The sequence below is a fragment of the Achroia grisella genome, unplaced genomic scaffold (assembly GCF_030625045.1).
Source record: "Achroia grisella isolate CSIRO2021 unplaced genomic scaffold, CSIRO_AGI_Agris_v1 utg900, whole genome shotgun sequence".
In the NCBI taxonomy this organism is placed as follows: domain Eukaryota; kingdom Metazoa; phylum Arthropoda; class Insecta; order Lepidoptera; family Pyralidae; genus Achroia; species Achroia grisella.
Genome location: NW_026713059.1, coordinates 1162382 through 1184797, shown reverse-complemented (window position 1 = coordinate 1184797; position 22416 = coordinate 1162382). Strand labels below are relative to the sequence as shown.

At 35.0% G+C, this 22416-nt stretch overlaps 1 protein-coding gene across 1 annotated transcript in view; it reads right to left on the bottom strand.

Annotated features, from left to right (window-relative positions):
* Positions 1 to 22416, bottom strand: part of LOC131853343 (uncharacterized) — a 143140-nt gene that overhangs the window by 3763 nt on the left and 116961 nt on the right. The window contains exons 2-5 of the mRNA XM_059204209.1: positions 6496 to 9214; positions 5992 to 6171; positions 3788 to 3929; positions 2452 to 2662 (exon numbers count right to left, since the gene is read on the bottom strand). Of these exons, the coding sequence (XP_059060192.1) occupies positions 2452 to 2662; positions 3788 to 3929; positions 5992 to 6171; positions 6496 to 9214 (3252 nt within the window). The remainder of the gene's footprint in view (positions 1 to 2451; positions 2663 to 3787; positions 3930 to 5991; positions 6172 to 6495; positions 9215 to 22416) is intronic.

Below are 22416 nucleotides of genomic sequence, written 5' to 3'. Positions count from 1 at the left end.
ACGTAGTGCTATTTAGCGGTCGAAATTGCATGCTCAAAAAATGTTATCTTTTGATGTTATGTCAAAAATTATTATAAGATTTTTTTAATAAATATACCAAAGAGCATAAATTAGAGTAATTATGTACAAAAGGCGATCTTATCGCTAAGCAATCACTTCCAGACAACCTTTGGCTGGAGAAGAGAAGACACTTTCTGTCTTCTGTGATAGGTAACACAAGAATGGACTGAAGATGATGTGTAATGACATAGAACTAATCGTGAACAACTTTGTAATAAAAATTGTGTTTTGCAATGAAATGTAGATGAGCGCAAAATATAAAATAATTCATAACAACCCACCTGTTCATTACCTGATTAAGTTACATACATATTTAATATCCGATTAACTCTGTGCTGGAGAGTAGATCGTGTAATATGTTAATAAATTAATTACGGTAATACTACAACGAATTGGGTATCTAAAGAACAGATGATATATGCCTTTTCATTGTAACATAGGTGGTAATAACAATATAGATATATACTAGTGGAAGTAAAATGTATTGACCATCGAAATCATGTAATCGAACCAATTGATAAACAATTATGTACTATTAAGAATTAGATTAAATTTTATTTTTAACTATATATTATGTGAATTTGTGAACCAAAGTGGAGTGTAATCCACGCCATTAAACATAATTAAAATCGGTTCACAACTAATGAAAAAATCTGCAATATATTGAAAAATATTGCATATTTCACTCACAAGTCAGTCGCTATTATAAAATTGAGAAATTTCTCATTCAAGATGGTACAAACATTAATTCGCCAATACTCTAAATTAAGATTTAAACCTCTGATTTAATATAACCTAACAACGAAAACGATACTCCCTTTAAGCACAAATACTAACATTAGAACTCGTACGTGCTCGCACGAAAGTCGAAAATTAAATAACTCCACAAGTTAGGCTTACCTGAAAAACACGCTATACTATGGAATGTTATAAAGGACAAGCACCGTCATTCTAGATTACAGATAACTATGTGATATTATTACACTACTCATAAATAATTACATTTTAATATATCAACACCAGGGATGTTAGGGACCTCCGTAACCGTATCCGAAACTATCGGATATCCGAAATAAAAGTTTCGGATAATATCCGATAGAGGAGCCCAATTTAGACATGTTATATAACCCTTTTATAACTATTTGTATTTTACTTTTGAAATTACTTAAAAATAATATCCGTAACAGAAATTAATAATCATTTCTATATCCGAAACTTATCCGTGTCCGAAATTTCACATCCATAACATCCCTGATCAACACATATCAAAATGTTTGAACTTGTAAATAATACACGCGCAATCAAGGTTACTATATCACGTGTACTTAATAATATCTAAATTCTTTAGAACTGTTATTGTAAATACTTATCATCACTGAAATCATGATAGTACTTTTATTGAAGTATTTTAATTGAAATAATTATTGTGTTATCTAGAATGACAGTTTTGTTATTAAATATTTTATATATAAAGGTATATACATTAAAAATATAAGCTGATTGAATATTCCTTAACAATATCATAATAGCTAATTAGATAATCAATCGAAAGTGTTTTTAATTCCTTTATAAAGATGTTATCTGCCCTAAATGCTTTGTTAAGAACTAAGCCAAATAGCCTAATGGGCTCGACCGAGAATCGAACTCGGGACTTATCACCTTATTAATTTAGGGGCTGTATGCTCGTTGTGGTATATAAAAAAGGAAAGTGCCATAAAGCTACTTACAAATAGACATAAAACAGTCATTTTTAAAAACATCAAGAAGATGAACGACTACCTTTATACTTGGATTCTATGTCTCGGAATTCTATAACAGGATGACGTGTGACCAATTTGGTTTAGTAATCAAGTAGATAGTAAGAAAATACTATTTGCTGCCTCGAGTCTGAGGGCATGTAATAAGACTGTAAGGGCAAGTAGTAAGACATTAAGGGCAATTATAATCTGAGGCACCTAATAAGACATTTAAAGCAATTAAAGTCTGCGGGAGTCATTAAGGACAAGCTAATGCTACTAACTGTCACTGTACTTGGAGTCTGGGGGCACGTAGTAAGACATTAAGAGCGAGCAGATACTACTTGTCATCTCTGGACTCTTCGAGTCTGAGGGCACAGTAAGATATTAAGGGCAATCGGTGTCTAAGTCACCTAGTAAGACATTTAGGCCAATTAGAGTCTGGAGGCACGTAATAAGACACTAAGGGCAAGCAAATACTCCTTGCTGTCACTGTACACTTAGTGTCTGAGGGCACATAGTAAGGCATTAAGAGCAATTATAATCTGAGGCACCTAGTAAGACATTTAGGGAAATTAGAATCTGAGGCACCTGTTAAGCCATTTAGGGCAATTATAGTTTGAGGACACGTATTAAGACATTAAGGGCAACTTACACATGCGGCGGGAAGTAGGTGACGAGCGCCTCGGTTCGGTCAGCGGCGGCGTTGTACCGCGAGGCGCGCAGCGCGGCGTGCAGCGTCAGCGTGTGGCGGCCGGCCGGCTCGCGCAGCGGACACGTGCCGCCCACCCGCCACCTCGTGCACTGCGACAGCCGCCACGCCAGGCCCTCCATCGTACCCGCGTCGAAGAAGTCGAACATGCGCGCTGGAACATCCATATCTCTACTTAGTAAAGAACGACGACGCTGGGGTGGTTGACACCGGCGGTATGCTCGGGTGGCTCTTGCTTGAGGCCCATAAAAGCCAGCGAAATTTAATTAATACTTTTAAGAATCATCTGGCGTTTTATTAATGATTTATCATTAGATCTTTTATTTATTTTTCATCATGTAGTACTCGTATAATATTATTTTTATAACTTTAACTTCACGATGTTAATCAAAAATTGATGCAGTTGTACGAAGGTTATTCTAAATAAAAAAATATTAATGTTTGACATTTCATATACTGAATGTCAAATAACAATTATTACTCATAGACAAATTCTATCTGGCCGTTTTCATTGTCGTTTTCCATATTGAGTTAATTTTATAATGGACGGTAAGAATAGTGATTAAAAATATGTCGTGCACAAGAGGCCGAAATCTCCTATGTATTTAAATTATTTTGAGTTTGGGAATGTGTATTTTGATGATGACTAATAAATAAACTGTATGTCTTTATATAATTTGCTTGACATATAAATAATTGAAGATAGCAAAATATTTATAATACACTACTTGACTTGGACTAGTTTAGAATACAAACTATGACATGAGGAAGTAGCGATGACGCCATGTATGGTGGAATTTAATCACAATGTATCATAAATGTCACCGCTAATCGAGGCGATTGGTCTTGCGTGTACAATTTATCTTGTCGTCTAAACTTCTGTTTTTACAATTTTAAAAACTATAACTGCCTTTGAAATGCCTTTGAATTTTTTTAAAAAATGCCAACCTCATAATAGCAACCGTAGAACATGAAAATTATGACGCCCGTGAAATTTACGAAACGAAAAAAGTAGATACGATTAATTCTTATGCGTTAACATTTCTAAAAACCAAGGTATCAAGTCTTATCCTATAATTTCACTAACATAAAACAGAAGTCAGCTTGGCGGAGATATAAGTCTGTAAAAGGCACCCCACGCAGACGACTTTGCACAAAGTGTTACTTGGATAAATTTAACATTATGTAGTAACATATATTTCTGATAGTTTTGTACTAAACTATACGATAGTAGTATAAATTTTAGTACCATTAATAGGAATCTAAAGATTAAACTCACCAGACCACGGCTGCCTTCTGTACCGGAGTTTCTTGCCATTCCGACGGATGAGCTTTGACGCGCTGTCGGTGGACTTCTTGCTGCCGCTGGTGTTGGGCGAGACCTCGTTGAAGTGGTTGTTCACATGGCGCTCCAACAATATCTGGAAAGTTCAGCGAATTTGTTACATTTGAATATTGTTACCATTTTCTATCTTTCTATTCTATTCTATTGGTTATTTTTAAACTGATTTTGACGTATTTCATTATTACCTATAATAATATCATCTATAATATGACATTATTTAACAGATTTAAAGTTAACAACGTATGAGCTTGCAAGTTAAGGAAAAAATTCAACGATTTAAATTTATTCTGTATAATTATTTCTTGGTATCTGCATACGACAGCATTATAGACTGCTGAACAGAAGAAATTAATGAAGAGAAAAAAGAAAATACAGTTGCATCAGGGAAAAATTAGGAGTTTTTTCGCATCAATATAGGAGAAAACTTGCTGAAAACGATAATTAGACCTGTACCAACAGAGTACTTAAAAGGAGTAGACTACTTTTAAAAATATTATTTTAAAAAGGTACAAGCCATGGCTTCATTGATCATTCACGCCATGAATAATTGTCTGTATATATATTATTATATAGCAATGGCATCAATATTATTCATTGTTATAAACATAATAACGTGTTATACAGTGAAGTCTGTAACTCTAGGTGTTTTAGAAATAATTCAGAAGTATTTGAAATCGTTTAATCTTCATACGTTGACTTTGATGAAAATTTACACAGAGGATGACCTCCGTACAGGCTATGTAGTAAATTCTTATCATTTAGTTACGCCTAACACAATACTTGATTTCATCCTTTGGTGTAAGTAGATGTAGATCCATGTTGTGGAAAAAGAAAGAAAAAATGACGACGCAAGTGCAGGTAAGGATTAGTTCAAATTATTATTACACGATTATTTCAATAATATAATCATATAAGATATAATCTTACAAGACATTTACCGTGTATATAAAAAATTACAAAAATAAAGAATAGAATTTCGAAATAGCATATTGGTTAGTAAATAAGATTTTAGTATTAATATAGAAAAAAAAGTTAGATAATTCTTGGAACTGTAAAATATACACAGCTTGCACCGGCATCGTCGAAGAACACAATAAATTTATTTTCCAATAACAATAAATTTATTGGTTTGTAAAAAACCAATAACACTTCGCAGTGTGTTCATCTATGAGGAGGTTCTTGTGTTTCAGATCCTCTTCAGTCCTTAGGAAACAAAAGAATACACAAATTTATCGTTCGGATTGTATTCTCTCTAGTACACCATCTCTCTAGTATAATTTCTGAGGATAAGTAAATACAAAAAGAAAGATCTGGCAATTATACCAGTTAAACTAGAATATGAATGATGAACAGAAATGATTTGAAAAAGAATAAATGAAGACTTGAAAAAGAATTTATGTGTTAACAGTCCACTACTGATCGATTCACCTCAACCAATTTTAATATAATGAAATGTGAAGTAAACCCACAACAAATTCTTCGACAACAATTTCAAACAAAGTAAATGATACAATCACTAGAGAGTGGAAACGATGATAACTAAATTACTGTATGGTATGATTTAAAAATAAAAGACACTGATATCCATTAGGCAACTGGAAATATTTATAATGTTATTATAATAATATTAATAAATGCATCGAAATGCATAGCCTTATTCGAAGATACAACTATGTCGAAGACGTTGAACAAATTATCAATAAGTACATAAACATAAAACAAACAATCTTATCGCAATTGATGAGTTTATAAAGAATACCAACATTACTAACCGTCAGAACGATATAGACAATAACCCATTCAGTGCTACTAAAGAAAGAGAGTGTTATTGTGGATTCGTTTTGGCGATGAGCATCCTGGACTAGGATAAGAAGACTTGTTATTAGATTTATAGACGATTGACATAACAATGGAAGACAATTGTTGCTTTTGATATTGAGATTGCTATATTGCGATTACCATATTTAAGAATACTGTATATACAATACAATTTATAGTATATGGTCCGAACATATACCCGCCTTTTCCTGGTAATGCTAACAATTACAAGGTACACTTTTAGGACCAAACAAAATCAATAGTTATCTATAATAGGATAAAGGCGTAGATATTACCATAATCAAAGAACGTAATTATACCTGAGTAGAGAATCTCCTCTCACAGCCGTCGACTATGCATTTGAAGGGCTTGCTCCCGCCATGTGAGAGTGTATGCCGCTCCAGCCATAACCTGGAGCATGAAGGCTTGCCGCGGACCTTACACTGTTCCCATAGGCACACATAGTTATCTTTCCCTGCTTGGGTTTCCACGTGGGCAGTCTGAAAATTTAGATACAAATAATAGAGCTTTAAAATGTAAAACGTATACTTATGTCGCGTAATTCTAACTTTTATTATTATACTAATTATTAGTTCATAAATATGTTTATTATGATAATATATTTATATACATTAATGCACATAAAGTATAGTTTAAATTGATTTGTGTAAATTGAAGAGAAGAAGAATATTCATAAGCATTGTATTAAAAAACTGTACGCAAATTAATCAGCTTAGAGTAGATTGAGATCTATAACTTTGTTTATTTACTTGCAAAAATATATTGTATATTTTCTTAATTAAAAAAAAAAAAAGTAAATTTACCTGTAAATGCTCCAAAAGATCACTATCACTATCAAGCTCTCGCTTGCAATTCTCCCACAAACACACCGTAACTGTGGACGTTGTATCAGTACTAGATGTCCTTTTGTCGCTGCTTGCCTTGCTTGTTGGGTTCCTAGGTGGGAACCGCAACGTTTTTGGCTGCTTCAGAATAGGACTTTTCTGACTGCTTTTCACTTCCACTGAACACACACTCACACTTAAAGATAACGAGGAATCTTCATCACACTCCTTACTAGTCTGCGAGTCACTCGGCGAGTCTATGGACTTATCTGTACCTATTCCAGATTCAGATGACTCTGTGGTAGCATTGCAGAAATTAGCTTCTATCACAGTGTTTTGAACATTTGACGAAACATCCTTGAGAACAGTTATTTGCGTGAATATAGTTTCTTCTCGCCTCGCAACTTCCTCCACTTTTCTCAGGTCCTCATCTGTGACTTCTTTCCTTATTTCTTTCTCTTTTTCTTCTGAAGTCTTACACACCCTCATTTTCTCCATTGTCAATTCCTCAATTTTTTCTGATAAACTAACTTGTGCAAAAGGCCTCGATGACATTTTATTATTATCTAATGGAACAATGTTATTATTAACAGTTTTTGACAGCCATGGTATATCACACTTGGGACTTACTTCACTTATTTCTGGTTCGTTTACTGTGCTACTTGGTGGTTCAGTACCCTGGATAGGATTGTCAGGCGGCTTCACTGGTGCTATCGGTATACTACTCGTATGTAACGCCTGAGTTGTAAAGTTGGCTACAATAGGCGGAGGATGTTGGACTATCGGATTTGAACATGTCGATTGTGAAGACGATGTTGTGTTCGTATTCGAGTAACTCCAAGTCTCTTTCACATTTATATTTGGCACAGACGTGACAATAAAACCAGGTTGCGGCATTAATAATGGATGGCTTATGTTAACTGTGTAATTCGGTTTTGGTTGTACTGTCATTCCTACGGGTTGCATTCCTGTGAGATTTTTATTCACTACGGGAATAGATTGACTTGTAACTGGCGGAGGTTTATTGACATTTGTATATGCGGATGTCATTGTGTTTGCCAGTTTTAAAAGTGTACCATTTATAAGAATTTGCTGGTGATTTTGTAAGTGGTCTTGTCGTTGTGGTGTTAATTGTGCTGTCTGCGGTAGAACAAAATTAGGCATTTTGGCCATTAAATTAGGTATTTGTACAACGGTTCCATTTATATTTTGTACAAGAGGGAAAACAAATTGTCCATTTAATTTTGTAGGACTCGTAACATTGACATTAGGTCTATTGAAACCCATATTAGTTGGTTGATTTAGAGATTGAGCTGGTATACCATTTTGTGGTATTCTTAATGCGGTAAGCATTACATTCTGTGGAACAGCAACAAAAGATGCCAAATTATTGGATGTCACTGTACCATTACATGCTTGGGGGATGTTTATTGGGCAATTTTGAAAATTTGTCACTGGTGCATTCAAATTTCCAAGACTACTATTCACTGTCATTGAAACTTGGTGAACACCATTTGAAATATTCATCTTTGGCGTTGTGTTAGCTTCACCAGACATGCCTTTGATAGTCGAACTCTGAACTGAATTAACACAATTTTGTTTTTGAAGTTGCACTTGCTTGAGATTGTTTGCTTTAGACCACGTCATATTTTTACTATTAGCTATACACGCGGATGATTTTCGATTTGTTCTTTTAGACTGCTGTGTCGTTTTCTTTACCGCGTCTTTTTTTGTAGTCAGTAACTTGGAAGTAATAGGATTTAAACTTAAATTATTCGATCCACATGTAACACCATTCATTCTGTTATCTAATTTAGTAGTAGAACTCACGACACCGTTAATTCTAGTAGTGTCAGGTTTAGATTCCGAATTTCTTTTGGGTGACTGACTTACAGACGTCGCAGGCGCAATTCTTAACCCAACAATATTATTTGATGCTGGTATCGCAACTTTTTGCTTATTAAATGGACATGTGTTATGTACGTTCATCGTCCCGTTGGCGGATGGGTCTGTTGCCATTTTGATGGCTTGGTTTTGTTTTTTACCGTCAACCGAACCGTTCAAAAGAGTGGTTGAAAATTTTTCTTTTGAAAATAATTCTGTCACTTGTCGAACTTCAACGAAACCATTCATACTTGTGTGACTTTTATCTTTATTATCTTTAGGCTTATTAAAATCCACCATTCCATTTACATTTCCACCTGTTTTACTGAGATCTGTTGGTTTTGATGCATCAAAAATTGCATTAGTAGATTGATTCAACATTTTTCCCGGAGGAACTTCAGCTTGCTTACTGACATCCATTAGTACTTTAGGACTTAGTGTCTGTGATATGTAAGAAATGTATTTCTCAAGGTCGTGTGTGACGCCATTTTTAGGCAGGCACTTTCTTTTGGAGTCCTCATTGCTTGCGGTACTTGAATCCCGTTTCACACCATTTTGAGGCTTCATTTTATGGTTAAAATATTCTGTGATACGGCGGGGTATGGATTGTTGTGGCCGGCGTACAGGAGCGGGTTGAACCGCGAGGCGTCGCGGTGCCGGCGGCGCCGGGTCGCTCGCCCAGGGCGGCATGCGCGATCCCGCGCTCTCCTCTGCGGTGCTACACGACGACTCGGGGCTGCGCGGTGAGCCAGGCTCGGTGATATCGCTACCGCTGCAACCGCCACTTTCCGTCGGACTCAGCACCGCCACGCCACTGAAACAACAAATGATAACAATTAAGCAATGTATAAAATAGAGAGAAAATTCATATCACATTGACATTATTAGTGTTTTCGTATAATGATGTCACAGATCACGCTTAATGATTATCAGCTGTTGAATGGGTAAGTACAATCGATCGTGTGCAAGCATAGACAAGAGATCGCGCGAGCAGGACAGCAAGCGCACTGTTGGTTGGCGGGAGCTCACGAGCCGCAAGGTGCAATGCCCTGCCGGTCCAGTGCAGTGACGCAACGCGACGCGCTACTGCACTGACCGACCCGCACATATAGGAATTATTTTCGGCCGTGTGACATTCACCGCACGTAGAGTTTACAACGACAAGACACTGTATGACAAATGAAAAAATATATTTTACTTTTTCTTTGTTCGATGTGACCATCCACATTTGTTTTTATAGTATTTAAAGAGAGTATCAATCATGCTTTTAACCTGATGGGGAACGTGACGCTATTCGTCTGAAGTCGCTTACTTATACACATAACACAACTCCCACGTCATAAGTGAAATGTTTATTCTGGGAGCACACTCTCGTGTAACTCGTTTAACAATCTTTTGTTGCGCGAGATCCACAGGTAAATGTCGAATAACACAATTTTGACATGTAACCTACGAAATGTTCTGCATACGATTATGAACTTTGAGGTTGGGGCGGTGGGTGTTTTTTTGATGACTTTAGGGGAGTTAAGCGATCCCGCTGGGTGCGAGTGTGGGGTGGATGGGGTGTTGTCTCGGCTTGTCAAGGGTGCACCCTCGCCCTTTGTGAAGCCACATTATATAACTATAGCCAGGGTTATACATTCCCCTCTTTTCTCGCACTTCGGTGGGAGCTTTGTTGCTAATTGACCCAATTTTTAAACTTAAGATTTTAAGAAACGGCATCTCAGGTATCTTTTAGGGGATCTTAATATAATATTGAACATCGTTAAGTCCCGAGGATTTTGTGATTTGACTGCAAAAGAATTTTAACTGCTGCCAGGGGAAGAATCAGTAACAATAATATTTGATTTCCGTCGGCGTTATTCCATATCAACTGAACGCAAACTGTTGATATATTTGGTGTAATTTTCACATTATTTTATATCAATGATAATTAACTAGTAGCGAAATGTTATTCTCTTCGTATTCTTCGATAAGTAAAGTAAATGTATATGAAAATAGGACACACTGTGAGTTAATTTCGCACGCGATCCATCTATTAGTATATTTCGATTGAACAACATTGGAAGTCGTTCATTTTTTGCGAATGTCGAAAGCAAAAGTGGCCGCGGTGTCGGTGTCGGTGTCGGCGTATGTAGGTGAGCAGAGGATGCAAGGTCGCGCCCGCGCCGATTTCGGTCGATGACCCGTGCTCGTTACAGACATTGTAATATCACTTCGAATATCGAGTGGGTGGCAGTCGCAATTCCGAGTTTGTTTTGGTGTCTTCTATTTTATTACTACGCTAGTCGATTATTTACCTTCGTTTGTATCGCTACACATTGTTCTAATATGAAAGTGAGTTTGTTTTGTACCATTTCTTGAGAACCAATTATTGAATGGCGTATAGATTTGGGTCGGAGAAGGTATTATTACATCAAGCCTGATGTAAAGAGAAGATACTTTATAAAACTATTTTACATAACATCACAATAATGAATTACAATATGTACATCAGGATATAGATAGGTATAGGATAACTAGATAGATTGTATACATACATCTAATTTAATTAATACAAATTGACGGAATTGCTGGTATGGCGTAAAGAATACATTTTTTAAATAATTTCTAATATTTTTTGTTTATTGTTAAGAGCTAGCGCGGTGTTATTTTTAATACAAATAATACTAACCGCGTAATTCCCCGTTCATAATGACGTTAAAACAAATATTGTTTTCCATAAAATGTATATTTCTTACTAACATGCACCAAAAGTGAAAATATACCTAATACATAAAAAAACATAAGAGGTACACCCAATATCCTTCCTGCATTATTCGCGACGAAATCATATTTCTCGAAAGTCATAAAAAACAAAAATAAATATACAAATTTTTGTTTTTTTTTTTTCTAATAATATTATTAGTTAAGGAATACAATTTTGTCAAATTATTCGCAGGAGTAGCACAGATGTCGTCAATAAAACAAAGTACAACAATAAATATATAACAATTGGGCATGACGATCGTATCTCGGTGTCGAATTATCGCGACGCGCGTCGTCACCGTGCCGTGACGCCCTCGGCTCGTCCACCTCTAAAAGGCAACGCTGCAAGTGCAACGTACATTCAGTGATATTATAAACTAGTGACACGCCCCGGCCTCATGTATAAACAAGATTGTACTAGAGGTAGACTTAAGGCTTCCGTGGTACAATCTACCGCAAAGAGTTAGAGTTAAACCAGAGGTAGACGTAAAAGTCTTTTGAGTTCACTTTACAATGGTAATAGAATGGTTTTACTTGATATTCAATATCACATTATTTTAATGTGATCTAATTTAAACATGTGGTCTTATAATTGTGATTAATTTTTAATTAATAAGTTAAGTAACAATCTCACTTATTTGGCGGCTGCCAAGAAACGTGCTGCGTAAGTTTGCGCTTTATTTGGAGAGTCATATTAGGCAGTGAAATTACAGGATAAGAGTCATGACAAGACTTAGCCCTTTGGAATGGCAATGCATCAGACATATCTCGTGTGTCACATGCTAACATGATTTCCGTAATACCGTTCATGTACTCATATATGGGCGAAGGTCACAGTTTACCACCATGGGCTTACCGTCAGCTTTCTATTCCAAATACATAAAAAAAGATATCTTACTGATAATTCAACTTTAATAATAAAGCTGCTCTATAGATAAAATAAAAATTTGTGGACAAAGTTATATGTCTCTCTATTACCTATATTTATTTATTGGTGATAGTTAGTTTATTATGTATTGTCATATTGTACAATTATATTTATATGATTAACAAGAACATGTACAAATTGTACAATGCAATGAGAAGTTAAACGTAAAATCTGTGGACGAAATAAGATACAAAATAGATATTTAATCTATCTATCAACTATATTCATTTATTTATAGGTGATGGATAGGCTATTATGTAGTACGATATTGTACAGTTATATTTATATGATTAATATAACTGACGGTGTGCAATCCAGTAGTACGCTAGCGTGACCGCGGCCGAGCTTCTCGGAAATCGCTCCACGTAATGCTAATTATTCTAGGAAATTACTACAGCGGCGAGCCATACTTACTATGTACTACAATGGCCTGCCGACGTTAATTAGTGTCCGACTTGATTTTTACGGTGCACGCATTGTTTTCGCTCGAAACTTGACATTGTAGTACAACTAGATCTATCATTCAACAAGATTTTTACGTGTAACTATAATAGCAAATAAGCTGTTGGCTTAACTGATAGGACAGATAAGATAATATTACATACTGATGGTAAATGGTAATCATCGCCTTTATTGTGAACAGCACCACGGACATGACGTTATCTTGTAAAGCTTGCAGTGTCACTCTTACGTTGACATTCAGGATTAAGACATAATTTCATCATCATCACCAATATCATATATATAATGTATCTATATATCACCCCTCATACAAAACAAATCTTAAAAAGATGAGACGGAGGTCATTTTATACAAAATAAATAAAAAAAATTGTAATACATGCGCCCAATGCATATTAGGACGTACGAAAGGGACACCAAGATCTTCAACACTAAAGTTAGAGTGAGATAGTTAAGATTGAATACAAATAATGTAAATATTTTTTTCCACTGATGTGTAAACATGATTTTTTGCATATATATAAAAGTGGAGAAAGAGTATAGTTCATTTAACATTACATATTGTATGATGGACCTATAAATAATTATAATTTTAATCTATGTTTGAAAGAGTATGTATATACATTATAGTAATTTCAATTTTAAAAGTACAATATACACGACCTATAACTTCATCCCCGAAGGACTGCTAAGGGTAAAAGTACAAATTAACAAAAATAACACATCATAGAGTGTAAAGAACCCCCGTTTCGCACCACTGCCTCCAATGTAATGAGTAGGCGTACAAAAGCTCAAATAATATGTCGTGAGCACATGTATCGATAAACTATGGTATTGACGCACCCTACACTGATTTCCATGCTGTGACCATCGGCTATGGAATTATGCAAGGTGTTTTATGGTGGATTATGATTATAACAACGATAATAATACCTCTAAATTATGCAAAGATAATAAATAAAAAAATTGTATGTACTTTATTTAAAAAATTGGATAATTCAATTAATTTTGTTAATATTTATTACTAGCTGTTACCCGTGACATTGTCTGCTCTTATTTTGAAATCACTAATAGTCTATGTCCATATTTGTAGCAATGGTTTTCATGTCAAATGTGATTATTGTTCGTTCAGGCCTTTAATGAAAACATAACAAATAAGCAGACACTATGATATTTTTAATATTAGTATGGATTATTTCAGGTACTAACTATGACTAGATGACACTGTATAAAATTTTTAGGGTTATTATTATTATATCAATGCACCAATTACATATAATTATGAATATGTTCTCGACCCACTGTTTAGTTCTACATCATCGCAAAAAAAATAACATAAAATCAACTCTTAAACTTTCAAAGCTATTCAATTAAATTCCAAACATTTCCATTATTCATGGCGCATGGAATATTTCGTTGGGAGTTGGAAATTGATCATCCCGCGCCGGTGGCGACGCCGCTGGGGATTTCAGTCAAATTTTGCTAGGGCTCCCCGGCTCATACATGGAACCCTGCTGCGTACGGACCCTACACAAACTAGTCAGATACTCCTTTCCGTATTTAATGATATTAAAATTACATTCTGGCAGTTTATTAAGGCATTCATTCAAAATATTGCTTACATATCTAAATATATGATCCAATTGTGTCGCTTGAATACTTGACATGGCATATTATTCCATTTTGTGCAAATCAAACATGGAATGTTAAACATGAAATCAATATTTAATATTTTTACAGTATCTATTACAAGTGTGTAAGAATATATTCACTATAATAACGGCTCAAATTATTTAAATGAATTAATCACCTTTCATTGCTACCTGTCAGCTAAACGAGTACATCCTTACTAATAAAAAAGCGTAATATTTAGACGTACGTTTAAGTATATGAGATGAAGGATATATAATTATCCTGCTGTTTTTTTCATGATAATAAATAATCAAACGATTTTATTATCTAGTCGTATATAAAATAGTGTCTATTAAAGACTACTAACTTATCAATGTACAACCAAAAGTACCTAGTAAGTCTGAATAGAAATTTTTTAGACATCCTTTTTGTAAAGCTTAGGCCACCAACCTTACCCCAACAAGATTACCGGGACGTGAGATAACAGGTTGTGGAGAAAGATATAACTATACAGCTAGTACAGTATTATCTAAGATTAAATATATTGAATTTGTTCAAATAAACATTAAACTACAGAGAGAACACGAAATTTCTTGAGTTTAAATTGAGAAAAGAACACATGTTTTGCTTGGAATAAAGAGAGATATAATTACAGATATAAAAATACTAGACAAAACAAAATATACAGAAACATAATAGCTAACAACCACGGAGTTGGAAGCAAGAAGTTAACTTTTAAGCCCTAACGTCTTTTGCGATGGACGACCGCAAATATTTGATGTCGCCTTCTTTATTCAGGCATTGTGATTGTTTTATTTACATTTTCTCGCTGCCTTTGTTTTTGCTGTCATTATAAGGAGCCCGCGAAAGCTCTGGCCGATCCACTTTCTACAACAGGTTCTCAATGTCACCGCGTAACGGCGAGATTATGTCAGCGACGTATTTACGTCGTTACCCATTCATTACGGGTTGAAAGGAAGTCGCGTCGCGTGAGAATCGTGTCACAGAGGCAGGGGTGGCGAGTTGACGACCCCCCTCTGTGCAATGGCACCCCATTGCCCCCTGTCCCCACACCCCCGCGATTATTATGCTAAGTGTCTGTCGGTTATCGCCGGGGTGAGTTTTTCGCGCATCTGCTATTTATTTACGCGCTTTATATTCATGGGTACGCAAAGCCGCGACGCGCTCGGCCGTGGTACGGCGGCAACCTTACACTTCATTACACCGTGTTGCAAGATTTTTGAGCTTCGTGATTTTGGAATTTATTCCATACGCAGTTAGGATACGGTCGTGGTTGCAAGTAAGTGGGAAATGGGTTACTGGGCTCACCCCGCGTGACGTTCCAGCCAAATGTTCGATTGATTTTGTTAGTAAAGTGCTTTCTGAAATTGTTCTTAATGGATTTCAGAAGGGCTAACTTAAATTTTATAAATAAAAAATCATAGTGCTAAAGCGCGCCCTTCACACGCATAAAACATTTTAAGCGTGACTTGTGTGAACTATATGATCTAGGAGAACGCTGGCTAATCGTCTAATTAGCTGTAAGAGTGGACTCATATTATCAGGTTCGGTCCGAACGGTCCATACCGAGGGCGCCGTTCGATTGGCAAATTTCCAAAGCGGGCGGGGCGTTGCAAGCAATGCGCCAATCGGGTCGTCCGAATCTCATCCGAAATGTACGGGGTCTTGGCTATGTAAATTAAGATGTAATTCTTCCAATGTATCCGTCTAAGACCCGGCTAATATATATGTATCTCCTCTTTCATTTCAATATCTAATAATAATATACAATAATAAAATATAATTCGCAATTAATTAGGAAAATTAATGACAATTCTAACTTCATTCGCAAGTTTTCTGACATTCGCATGTTCTTCTGCCAGGTTGCTTAATGCCAAGTACATGTAATCTACATAGAATAAATTGAATTTTATGTGAAACTGTGAAACCCGTTAGATTCATAATAAGAACCGTCGTATAGTTGAGTTGAGATCTCTCTAATATCTACAGTTGACGCTATTCGACGTAGCATCGTAAAAGACGCCACGGCGTGGTTTCCGTCGCCGTCTGGCAGGAAATAAGCGTATCCACGGTGCGCGCTTTGTCTACAAGCTACTTTAGTTAATATCCGACGGCGTGAAAACGTTGGTTTTGTTTTCTTAAATGCACCAGACGCCAGACACAATCTACGTGTTTTGTTTCACATGAAATGAATTTGTGAAACGAAAACGATATACGAAAATGTCTACAATTTAACGTTCTTTTTACAGTTAAGAAGAAAGAACTATTTTTGAACATATTTGTAAACAACATAATAGATTTTACTCTTTAGTTTGAATTGAGAATCATACAATTTCTTACAATATATGAATGAATACATCGTGGAACATACACTTAAAAATTGACGTCGGTAATATTTCAAGAGAGGGGGTGAGGATAGGCTAGATTAATTAAAGATAGTTACTTGTGGTGGGTCTAACGCACATTTCAACGAGTCATTAAGCAGCTCCCGCCTGTCCACAGGGGAAATTAACAATTCTCAACGAGGGGCTCGAAAGAAAAAATATAATTTACAATTAGTTTGTGCACAACGACAACTTCATGCAAAAGATCCCCTTTTATAATTGCACTGAATTATTTTGTTACATGATTTTTCCGTAGATTTCAACGTTATTTATTATATTGATTCATACATAATGTGACCAGACGTCCCGTAATGAACGGGACAGTCCCTTTTTATAATTACGAGTCCCGGTGTCCCCGAAACGGACTCTGGGACGCAAAATTGTCCCGTTTTCGGTAACGGTGCGAAATTTTGGGTAGACGAGCCGGTTGTTAGTTGTTGGTAATTAAGGTGAGTATAAAAAAAATGTGCCAAGAGTGTCATTCTTACTTAAATACTTCTTAAAAAGTCAAATTTGTTCCTCCGATAACAAAACATTTTATTTTTATCAGATAAATATAAACTATCTATGAATAAACAAAATGTTTAATTATATTTATCGGATATATTTCTTAATTGATAACTTTTTCTGAACAGATAATTTTAAAAAAGAGTTTTTTCATTGGCTGTCTGTTAAGTCCCGTTTTGAGTCGAAGAATAAATGGTCACATTATTCATACACCACCCGCCTGTATCGCATCGGGATAAACATAGACTTTTTTGTCTGCATTAAAGATACGTTTAAAGAGCAGGCATGAAAAACATTCACTAACAATTAGAAACTTACATCAAAATTGTAGTTTTAGTCTACCATAAATCCATTTAGTATATAGTAGCATTTATACAAAAGCCATTATAAGTATTACTAATACTTAAAGATAGTTTTCTTGTACTCGCAAATACAAAGCAGCTAATAACAAGAATGTATTTAATTGTTTTAAAACTGTGGACTCATCACGGCGCCACGATTGACTCATCTGTTTACCTATGTACAACTGACGCATTATCTGCACTGTAAATAGTAACGTAGCCGTTGCACCGGACTGCGCTGATAACTTTATGACGAGCACGATACGTACCTACCAGCAATACGGTTTTACAAACACCGTCGTATTTATATAGCGGAAACTACGCGCAAACGTTGACGCATTTCACTTGTATATTACACATGTTATTAAGTAGTAAATAAAACTCTACGTTAAAATTAGTATAAACGTACAGTTGAATATTGCAGGTTATTGACAGTTTGTGGTCACCACATTTCGTTATATAGTATATAAGTCTCCCACAATTAAGACATCACGCCAAACAGACACCATTCATTAATATCCTTCTTGAATTTTCATAAATAAAATTCCATATTAATTTTTGACAGGTGTTCTCGACTGAACGCTAGGTCTCAACAACCTAACCACTGAACGCAAGGTCAGTAGTGAAAAATGTTGACGTTCAAAGTGAAAGATGATGTCCTATATTATTTTGACTATACACACATAAAATACCCCAAAGTACTTATCTATATTTCTAAATAGTAATTAAACCACATAAAGTCCTAATTCTGATTTCTCTAATACTTGCGTAAATATTTAGGCACATAGAGTGACCAAAGAGAACAGATAACAGAAAGAGAAACATTCTGTCAATATATCTGTAAAATTGAAATTGTTATATACATACAAACTTGTACATATAAGCTTAAGAATTATATCGCTTAATAGACTATATCCTATCGAGGATACGATCGCTTTGTCTAGAAATATACAACTTCTTTGTCTCTAAGTGTGCCAAGTGCATAACTATCACAATGAATCACATTACATTGCAGTTGCATGGTCGCTGCATTTGCCAAAGGCTGCGGCTCCTATTTTGTACTGTATGTTGCGAGTATATTATAAATCTTTATATAATAATACTGGGTACACTAAATTAAATTAGAAAATGAGTTGATAATCTTCAAATGGCTATATTAACTTATAAACTAAGAAATCCCACATCTAAATCAATCTATCTGTTTTCAGAGCTAAGACACCACAGGCAGACACACAGATACATAAAAGACAATATTAAAGTCTTAACAAATTTGATATCTTTTAGTTCGTAGTGGATAATCTCAATAAGTACTTAACCTATTATTGAAATTATTTCACCTATAGAGCTATCGTCGCTACAAGCTAGTAACATAGGTTGTATTCCTTGCGGGCCGTAGTTACTATATTTTTTTTACTAAAATTATTATCTTTTGTCGTTTTTATACCTCTACTAATTACGGAGGGCTTCGTCTTCCTTCATGCTAATATATTTAGTATACATATAGTATTTTTAGCAATAATCCCGATTTGGAGTCGGGAGTAAAGACGAGTATTGTATAATTAGTTCGATTAGATATTTTAATGCAACTCGAGAACCAATAGTAGTAATTGTCAAAGGACATGATAATACTGCAATAGCAATGCAACTGACCTCGGCTGCATGCGTGACGGTCTGTCGATATCTCGACCTCGTATCTCCTACTTGGTGCTTCATACAACGCAAACATTTGCATGGTTCTATAATTTATACCAATTATTACGCTCAGTCTGTAGCTGCACCCATGTTCCGTGGAACTGATAGGATATATTTGTTGAACTGGATCGAATTTGGAGAACATATCATCTATAATAAAAATATCAAATCTACCGTCAGTTTGGAATGATTTCGAGGTGAGAAGAACTGATAGTAAATTTGACATATCATAAGAGTCTGTAATAGACCCTCATGAATAAAGTTTTAGAATTTGAATTTGATTATCCGAATACATTGATATCCTAATTGCAACAAATGATCTGATACATCATGACACATTGCATTAAGGCGTCATGAGGTAACAAATAAATAAATCAATAAACTAACTCACTTTCACATTCAGAAAATTGATAAATATTACTAAAAATACGAGTAATATTACTAATAGTTATAATACACATAAAATACACCAAAAGGTCGTTAGTTTTTTTCTCACGGGTGATAATGGAATATTCCACCCGCGTTCAGATAGGGCACAGATCACATAAAAACTTCGTATGTGTTAATTTATATTTATAAGTGACTATTCAGTAAAGGAAACATCGATAACAAACCAAAATTAATCTGAGAGACGACGGAAAGTATTTATAATGTACGGTGTCCATTTCCTATAGATATATATGTTTATGAATTTTTATTAGTATCCCCTACGGCTACAAGTAGGTACACGATATTTTTGCCAACCCTGCCTGTGACATTGCATCGAACTTTGCAATCCCTTCAAAATGGATAGGATTTACTGCTAGAATTTGGGAGACTTATCAATATTCGAAACTTTAATAGAATAAATAAATAACCCTGGACAATTAACACAACACCATCTAGTCCAACGGTAAGCAGAGCTTATGTTATGATTACTAGACAACTGATATAAATACTTAAATATTTTTTGTTAATACATACATAATATAAATAGGAAACAACCAGACCGATACAAACAATCATACTCATAAATACAAATGTTTGCAGCGTGCGTGGAATCGAACCGTTATGCGTTGTGCTAAACCGGTAGACCACCGAGGCCTTTGCGTACTTGTTAATCTTTCAATTATTGTTAAACTAAAATAACGTTTAGGTGACAGAAAGCAAAGTAACATTAACAAAGTAAATATAAAATGTTAAGTGGTTGCTGAGAAAACACGGCCATTGTGTTTTGAATACTTAGCAAATATTTTATTAAAACATATGTGAGATTAAATTAACTGACTAAGATTAATCTTTTTCTTAATTAATTACTAATATTTTACACATAGCATTCTTATTACAATTTTGTATGTAGATCTAGCCGGACTGAGTACAAGAAGATCAAATATTACCTTATTGTACTTAGTCTATTAAATTTGCACAAGTTTATGACCTGAAATGAAATATCCTTTTATTATTCTTGACATCTTAATGCAAAACAAACTACCGCCCACCCGATGGAACAATATACTATACGCATTTATCATGTACCGCAGTTTTTATTCAAAAAACAATATATTTATATGCAAATTTTGTGTATGAAAATAACAGTACAAGTGTCTGCATCAACGTACTTATTGCACAACAGGTTATGTTTGCACCACACCGCGTTGGGAATGGACGGACCTACGGAATTTAAATTTTTAAACCATCTCCGTCATAGTAAAAAACTTTATTGTAATTGTAACTATAAGCTTTGAATCAAAGCCCTATTACGAAAAGAATAATAACAATGCAGTCAAACTCACTTGAAAACAGACAGGTACTTTATTTTGTAACGGAGTTACTAAGAATGACACATCCAATGTGGTTGTAGCCCACTCATGCATAAACGAAATATCTCCTTTAGAATATACACACTATCCTGAGGAGATAAATACCATCCCTCCTAATAATATCCTTCAATTCTTATCCCTGCAGAACCTAGCCAGCGAAATCTAAATAAAAAAGGCGAGCACAATAGATTTGTTAAGGTTGCAGTGCTACAGGTTCTTTTTCGCATCGAGTAATAGATCAAACCGAATAAAAAATACTGAGTATCTTGCAAATTCTACTAATATGAATGTAAATGCTATTGTCAAATTATTTATACATACAAAACAATCAATATAAGTCCATTTAAAATAAAAATTTGTAGCGTTATGTTAACATAATAAACCGACGGGTCTATTAATTAACAAAACCGTTACATATGTACAGACAGATGTGATGTACCACGACAATTGTCGTCGCATGCGAGGTGAATGTAACCTAGTGTCAATTGATGGTATAAACCTTGATAAATATAAACTATGTCATCGTAAACACTGACCACGCTCTGGACCAATTATGGAGCACGTAGCGTGGGAGTCCAACATGAACTCTTCCGTGACAAAATTAATAACAATAAACAAGTTTTTTTTCTGTAATTTTAAAAGGGAAAAGAAAACATGCAGACTGACCATGCGATGCATTTGAAAATAAAGTTCTTACTCTATTAGAAGTATCTATAATTATAAAAATAAGTATTATAACAACATAGATTATAACTAATATACCTACATAATTGTAAAAAAATGGTTCATGTTACTGTATTTAATATTGTCTACGTCTAACGTTTTCATTTATTATTTTTCTAAAGTTTCAGTGCATAAGTATAAAGATATAGGGTACTTAATACGTTGTGACGTTTTCTCTCAGTCAACCGTAAAGCAAACACAGATTAAGTAGGCGGGGCAATTTTGTAAATAACTGCATATATAATAATAAATAGAAATACTGATTTAAATAAAATGGACACAACTCAAGGAATTTTACTCGCATATATATTAAATACATAATTTTGTTTTGTTGGGGGTTCGATTCCTCGCTCGGCGCAAACATTTTGTATTCATGATATATAAATAGATATATTCACTGTCACTTTCGGGAATAGTAATGCAAGACAAATTTTCTTTGCCTTTATTCGCGGAATTTCTTTTTTTAGCCGACGGTTCGCACTTTCCATCAGCCCGTCAGTTACATAAAAACTAATGTGTTTTAGATTCTGCTTGTTTTACCAGCTTGGCGGCAGTAGTTGTCGGGGTTCTATCGTATGAAACTAGAGGAAGTGTGTATCCGGCGGCTAATTAACGATCGTCGTTGGACACGTGTTGACCGATTATACGCTCCTGTTGCAATATTCATTATGATCGCGAATTATTATAATTAATCTTACTAATATTATAAACTCGAAAGGATGTATGTTTGGATGGATGGATGTTTACTACTCTTTCTTTCATTCAAAACTGCTGAATGGA